This window comes from Battus philenor, unplaced genomic scaffold (assembly GCF_028537555.1).
Source record: "Battus philenor isolate CCGP_79_NKW_IND1 unplaced genomic scaffold, ilBatPhil1.0.hap1 SCAF_9, whole genome shotgun sequence".
In the NCBI taxonomy this organism is placed as follows: domain Eukaryota; kingdom Metazoa; phylum Arthropoda; class Insecta; order Lepidoptera; family Papilionidae; genus Battus; species Battus philenor.
The window spans coordinates 5931389-5939304 of record NW_027181759.1 but is presented as its reverse complement, the minus strand read 5'-3'; the positions used below and the strand labels follow the sequence as shown (position 1 = coordinate 5939304).

General features: G+C 32.4%; 1 protein-coding gene across 1 annotated transcript; it reads right to left on the bottom strand.

Moving 5' to 3' along the window:
• Positions 1-3330: 3330 nt before the first annotated feature.
• Positions 3331-7661, bottom strand: LOC137932117 (pupal cuticle protein 20-like). The gene is made up of 4 exons (XM_068775692.1): positions 7589-7661; positions 6354-6628; positions 5546-5791; positions 3331-3945 (listed from the first exon to the last, which is right to left on the bottom strand). Exons 1-4 carry the CDS (start codon positions 7601-7603, stop codon positions 3879-3881), a joined length of 603 nt encoding a protein of 200 aa, XP_068631793.1. The 5' UTR covers positions 7604-7661; the 3' UTR covers positions 3331-3878.
• Between the last annotated feature and the right edge of the window lie 255 nt (positions 7662-7916).

Here is a 7916-nt window from a genome sequence, read left to right as displayed (position 1 = left end):
CGTAACGTATAAAAAATTTAAAGGTTTCATTTCTTTATCACAGAATAGAAATTCATATTATATAAACGTTATCATTAAATTTTGTTTAAAAATAGAACTTAAGTGACATTATGTAAAAAAAAGGTACAAACCAAAATCTCTGTTACTTTTAAAATATGATTATGACAATACTAACAATAAAACATGATTTTTGAATCATTTCTATGTACGATATGTGGTCAATTGGTCAATTAACAAGGTCCATTACTTCCACGAACATGTTACCAGTGGTGTATACAGAGTTCATCAGAGCTACGCTTATCAATTCAACAATTATATATGAGATGTTTTATGTTCCGACTGTGGTCTCTCACTCTGAGCCTCATTTGCAATTTCGTTCACTCATAGAACCATAGAAAGAGAGCTACATACAGGAATTTCTCTACGAGATTGAATTTGGAATGAGAAAATCTGTTATCAAACGAAGGTAACCGACATAACCCAGCGAATTGGCATGGGTCGAAGTGGCAGAATCATGTACGCAAAATGGTTGACCACCTTACGGTTCTGAAGTGGAAAGGAAAGATCGGTAAGCGCAGCGTAAGACGTTCATTTGCAAGGTGAACAGATGACCTTGTTAGTGTCGTTAAATGCGAGCTTCCCACTACTAACTACTGCAAATCTACGGATGAATCCTGTATCTAACATTGGACATCCTTCAGTTGAAATAATTATGACGATGGCAACTCCATCAAAACGGAACAAATATATAAAAGTTTACATATTTATGAATATGTCATAGCACGTTCATATATTGACAGATATTGCATAACACTTAACGTATTATTTAATTACTACACCTAAATTAATTATATAAAGTAAACTTGCTTTAAGCTAAAGTGTGTTCAAGACATTATGATTAAATATTACGAGTTTCAATTAATTGAAGCGAGTGGTTTTAGTTCAATTAATTAGAATGCAACTAGCTAAGTGTATAATATAATTTATGGTCATGTATTTATACTGCCAATGCTGTTTCTTGCTCATTGACAAATATCGCATGCTCGTTGACATTAACAGCTGCACCGGAGGAGGAGATTGAGCGCTGAAAGCACTTACTCTAGACCTCTTTACAGTAAAAAAGTTCGAGGAATCACAGGAAGTCCTCACAAGCGTTTATCATATATATATCATTCTTTTAATACGAGAAGGAAACATTTCAAAGGAAACAGTTCGTTAAACCAAGTTTTCGTTCAAGTTAGTGCCTTCTTTTTTGAGGGACAAATTAATAGCTTTTATAAAAAAAATCCTTAAGTAATTTCTAACTTAATCGCGAAAAAATTCATAGCTTATATAAGGGAAAATTGATCAATATATAAAATGAATAATTATATCTTAATAATAAGTATGTTATTCATCACTTGACAAATAAACAATTTATAAAAGGAAAAAATTGTTAAACTACCTTGTCTATCGAATTTTTTGCACTTTCTTTTTTGGTTCTTTTCGATAGAATCAACATTACGAACCTAGCAGTAATTTATAAATACATATTAAAACATTTGTTAAATCAGTATATTGATTTTTCGAAGGCGCTTAACGAAATATTTTCGAAAGAATTATTAATATTTGTTTCATTGTTTTGCATGTTTGAGGGAACTTTTTACTACTTTACGGTTTTTTCTGTCACACGGACGGTTGTTTTATTCCTATACAAGAGTGCCCTAGAAAATTAAGACAATCAAACTTTAGTTCGATCAGTTGTCGTTTTAGTATATTAATTATAAACGCATGAATATATCTCTTCCACTTCATTGTTATTATATATACTGTTGGGCGACGGTGAAGGCTTTATTTGTAGTTTTATTTATTGGTGTATCATCATCATTATCATCATTATTTCAGTCGTAGAACGTCGACTGCTTTGCTCATGTCTCTCCTATAAATTTCTAATAGGACCGATAAGAAGCGACTTGCAACTAGCGTCTTCCGGCGAGCATATGGATGGGGAATAGATGGATCATCTCTCCACCTCCTCGACTACCTTCTGGACACACAAGTGATCACTGTAAATCGTCCTGTCAATTATAATATGAATAAATTATATTTCAGTGGATTAGTATTGGGACTAGATGACAGACAGTCTTTAGCTTTTATGAAGTCTAAAACGTTCGTTTCCAACCACGCTTGGGTGGAAAAAAAGCTTTATAATTTTTTTTTGTGAACTTTATCAGCCGATGTCGAGTCTTTGAGAGAGAAAATTATTCTGTGTATACAATTTTTGCGCCAATACTCAACTGGGAATCTTTTTTAGAGCTAACTCGATTATTCTGTTTATAAAATCATTCATTGTTCAGCATTTTTCTGCGACATCCTATTACGTTAAGCTTAAAAAGTTATTATGCATATTTTTATCAATAGATCATCAACAGTGACCACTTGTATACGTTATGAGAAGAATATTTAACTTTTATTTGTTAGTATTTCTATATTCGGAAATTAATTTCTATATATGTATTAAGAAGAAAAGAAGAGAATGTACACAAATTAATTGTCAGTTAACATGTCAATTGATAACTTACGATTTAAGTATTTGGTAGTTTCTTCGGTTCAAAGTATCTCAAGTATTGTATAAGTTTAACAATGGTTGATATTTTTATCTATTGTTCTATTTATAATTATGTATATAATATATTTATAATTAGTATATATAAATAAATTAATGTATATATATATATATATGTGTATAAATAAATGTATTTAGATATTTGTCTTTTCGAGTAAATTGTATTTTTATCATATTTCTAAACTATCTTGACCAATGTACGTCGATCGCCCACTACTTCAACTTTCCCTATTTCTGTATTATGATTGTCTGTAAGAACATTCCTTAATTGATAAGACATTATATTTTTGGTGTAATTAACGCACAAAGTGTTATATATATATATATATATATATATATATATATATATATATATATATATATATATATATGTATTCACATATAATAAAATAATAGAATAGAATCCGTGACCTACGATCACAAGTCACTGTCCTCTACCAGTGGGCTAACACTGCACTATAAAGAGTATTAAAATAAATATAAACAGGTGCAACTTTACACGGATAAGGCATATTCTAAACTAAAACTAAGTTTTGGATGGATTAAAATATCGCTTCTTTATATTCTTTCTTCATTATGAGTGTTTCATTAACATTTAGTGCTTCCTCAACGGTTGATAACCAAAACATTGAATCGTTTTGGGGGTGATACCAAACAAACAAAAATCGGAAGAAAGAATGTAATTAAACCACAAAATATGAAAAAACCTTTATTAAATTTGCTTATTTACATTTGTAATATACATGATGAAATTATACTAGATATCGTGCTCGGCTATATTCTGGTATCACAGTCCCGGGGTTCGTGAGGTCGTTATCTGCCTAACACAACTGCCAGTAAAGGTTTCATACCGCTACATTCAAGCTTATGTTTATGCATTTACTAAAAAGCTATATGTATTACTTAAGCTCTTAACTTATCAAGTCGTAATTAGCATAGTAATCGATGAATTAATACAATGTAAGGCATTTGGATCACACATTATTAACACCTATTCTAACATTAAAATGGAGAAAATGAATTGAAGTAAATTAGTAAGTAAAACTTAAAAATTATCGTCTATTGAATAAAAATTGAATTACTTTAGTACAAAAAAATAGAGATCTGGACATGGTAAAAGATCAAGGGATCGAAAGGAATCCATGAGGAACGAAGAACAAGGGAGTAAGGATTAGAATAGGTCGAGGCTGTAGAGGCTTGTGCGGTATAAATAAGTAGGTATTTGCGTGCGATTCATTTGCCATCTTCTGTGGATATGGAGTTAGGAATGAGATCAGTAGTGGTAGCCGTTGGATCCGCCGTTGCCTCCCGACCCTGCGCCTGGGTTGTACGCACCTTCACTGCAAAATAGGAATTTAAATGTGAATCCTTTTATACCATAAATTTAAAATCTGGCTTTCGTTGTTGTTTCTTTATTACTTAAAGACGTTTTTAATTATTATTTGTCATTTATAGGCTACCGAAACCGCTGTACTGAGCTTTATATAAGCGCGCGGCGAGATGGAGTGGGGTATCGGCCGCTCTGTTCTCTTAGTTCGCCATTAACGCTTGAGAGGCAGCACTCGTACTTTTTACCTCTGTTCTCATCTCCCTGCGCTTTTCTAAATCGCGGAACAGTGGTTTCGGTAGCATTATAGTTTAGAAATTCTTCCCTATACAACAAATGTAGGTAACAAATTTTTTATGTTGTGATTCTGCTTAACCTGTAATATTTATAAAGTATATAAAGCATGAAAATATTTAATCTAAAATAAGTAGTATCCGATTCCAAAATGACATAAAGTACTCAGACAAAATGTGGTGATACATTTTAGTTCTACTCTGATACTGTTATTATTCTGTTAAATTTAATTAAAATCTATGTAAGTGTCTATCACAGTTAATGACGACTTTGTAGTTGAATTATTTTTTAGTTGATTATTCATTAAAATGTGACTGTTATACCTGCGTAAATTTATTGTATCGCTTGCAGGAGGACTTTAAATAAATAAGCTGGTATTGTATATTATTTTCATTCATATGGAACTCCTAAGTGAAAATCAATCCACGGGAGACTTTAAAAAAGCGTTTGTATCTACGACCGAGATTGCTTTGGTAAGACTACACAACTAAGACGAAAATTTTTTTTTGTACAAGCCAACCAGGCTTAGAGTTTAAAATCCCAGTGCAAAATGGTTGATCTGACATAACTTTTTGATTTTTGGTCATATGATATATCAGTGTCAGGTCTACCGTCAACGTTTGTGAATAGTGGTATTATTTAATAATTCAAACATAATTAGCTGGCAATCAAACATGGACCTTATACATCATAAGCCACAATCCTTAACTTCTAGACCACCAATATTCAAAAGCGATAATTATACAATAATATTAAATGCAATTTTTTTTCAAATGATTAAAAAATTGATGAACGGCATTTCCTAGTTATTTAATGATCGATTTCTAACACGTCTAAACTGTTTTACTAGCACTACAAACTTCATAAGCAAATTTGTGTTAATTTTCTCAAGAAATTATGATTTTATTCAATATTTAATGTTTATACAGGTTGATTAGCCTTATTAGCTGTCAATTAATGTATCGTACACCCCATCCAAAAATTAATGGTTTTCTAAGTAAAATAGTTAGGAAAAACATTTTCAAAGTTCAATTACTACATATTAAAATTAGGTTTATTATCTGTTCCTGTAGACATTGTATTACCAGTTATTGGTCTATCGCTTTCTTATAGAATAAATAAATTAATGTAAAATACTTCAAAGAGATAACTTTATACTTGGGAATAGGTGTAAAAACTTCAAAAGCTTTTTGTAGCAAATTAGCTATACATTCACCTTTTTAAAGATTTGCCAGCCTATAGTGCATTAGCATGAATGCGTATATATGGGAGTGAAATAAGGTCTCTCTTAAAAAAAAATAATAAAAAGGAACACTTACGATGATGGGTTGCGTCTGTTAAATTCAATGGAACGAAGGATTTCTTCGGGTATGGGTGGTGGAGTAGGAAGGTGAGATCCGACAGGGTGGAAACCATTTTCGTCGGCCGTGTATGACAAGGAGATCTGCTGGCCGTCTGGGGCACGGTATGAGAATCCGCCTTCAGCTGTCACAGCGGGACCTTCGGGACCTTGGGCCCTTGGAGCACCGCTTTCTTGGGCGGAAATGCCATTTCCAGTTTCGTAGCTGAAAAACAATGCAACAGCATTTTAATATACACCTCATAAATAAATAATCACTATTTCAAATAAGTTTAGTTTTGGTATAATCAAAACAAGTCATCGTGACGATCTTTGGGAGACATGCCTTGCAGTGGACGTCTATCAACTGATACTGATACTGATATTTGTTATTCATCAAGAATTTAAAAATTTAATGCTTGTGAAATTCTTAATGAACCCTCGATTACATTATATTATATACTATATACTCAAATTTAATAATGCATTTTGTTATTACTGTGTTTAATGAATAACATAAGTTTTGTTGCTTAGTCGATTAAGTTAGATTTGCTTATCCAAGTCGGAAAATACAGAAACAAAAAAGTAAACGAGTCAGAAGAGGAAAGTCAAACGGTACAATGTTTTTCTATAACCTTTTTAGTTTACATTTGGATAATAAATTTAGTGTTTTAAATTATGATTGTTCAGCAAAGGAAAACAACTTAACATACGTCACCGATTCATTGGTAATATGGCATGTACAGTAAGGAATCGCAACACGATTCAGCTAGTCACGAAATACATACCTAAAGCGGTAAGTTCCGTCGCCATTGTTCTCGTTCTCGTATCTTACAATTGGGATGTTCGCACCACTTCCGCCGTACGAGCTCGATCCACTGTAAGATCCGCCAGAACCACCTGAGCCGCCGGCCCCTCCCGATCCTCCAAATATTCCGCTGCCTGCCCCACCAGATCCACTACCAGCGCCTGCGCCAAACCCACCACCAGGACGAGGTGGCAGATACTGAGGCTCTAGGCGACCACAATAAGCTGCCACTATCATCGTCGATAACATTAAAATCTGTAATGATTAGAAATTGGGTAAAAATAGATAAAGCGTATTAAATTCGTAACGACACAAAAAAGAGAGCGTTTTATATGCTAATAAATTTATCACGACGTGCGTTATTGTCCAAAATGCATGTTTATAATGCACTTTATAATAGATAAACTAAAAAGTAATTTGAATACGAAACGACAAAATAAAATTGTCAGTAGCTGCAAATTATTATTATACTCTATTCTTTTTTTCTTAATCACATTAAAACATGATAAACATATATACTACAACGTAAAAGCCAGATGATGTTATAAGAAATACTACACAAAGCACTTTGTAAAAAAATGGAAAATTCTAAACAATTATGAAAATGAATTTTCGAAAAACTTTCTGTTGGCCTGTGTAATCATATGACCTATCGTAATAATAAATATAACGCATTTTATAATGTATTACTTTAAATATTATTTCAATACGAAATGACGACGCATAATAGGAGAAAGCAAATAAAATTGTCATTACGTACACATTATTAGTAAAAGGTGCAAGTTTTTTTTATACAATTAAAACATGATTTTTCAGTGACAGGTGATACAAATGGATATAAACCTTTACACCAGGCGATTTTTAGGAACTGATAAATAAAAAGTTTTGTGTTACCCGTAGACTATAACGCACTTTATATTGTATCGACTAATCTAAACGTAATAGAATATCTTAGATAATAAGCAAAAAGTAAAAAGCAAACTCATTTCTTGTAAGTGACATATTATACTTAATAGAAATTTCACATACTAAAATTGATACAGAAATAACATATCACGGTTTTTGTTGTTCTGTGTAATTTAAACAAAATGTAAGTAAATTATGTACTTGTAAAGAAGAAATAATAGCAATAAAGGGAGCATACAGAGTAAATAGCGATAAAACTATTCAAACCTATTTTGAGTAAATTTTTTGAACAAATTAGTTCGAGCTTACCAGGGATGGCGACATAATTGTTGTTGAAATATTAATTTCTTAGCGAAGGCAGGCTTGTCTTCGTTGTTCAACCGTTAGCGGAATACAGTTCAGCGAGGATGTGCATCGTTTTATATTGCTCCGATTTGCCCTTTCGCGGTTGCTTCACCTTGTGCGTTGTGCACCGGATCGGCGATCGAATCCATGCACGACCCATCTCCGCCTAAAGCTTCGAGTCATTTAGATAACCAACGATTTCCCATTCGAGCGCAACTCTTACAATTAGGTCAATTATTTCTATAATAAATCGAAGCTTTACTTGTGACACGTGTAAAAATTATACTAAATT

Excerpts from the sequence above, each read along its gene's own strand:
- LOC137932117 (XM_068775692.1), bottom strand. Across the intron at positions 5,792-6,353 it reads GACGGAACTTACCGCTTTAG|CTACGAAACTGGAAATGGCA; the intron begins GTATGTATTTCG and ends ATTGTTTTTCAG. Across the intron at positions 3,946-5,545 it reads AACAGACGCAACCCATCATC|TGAAGGTGCGTACAACCCAG; the intron begins GTAAGTGTTCCT and ends CCTATTTTGCAG.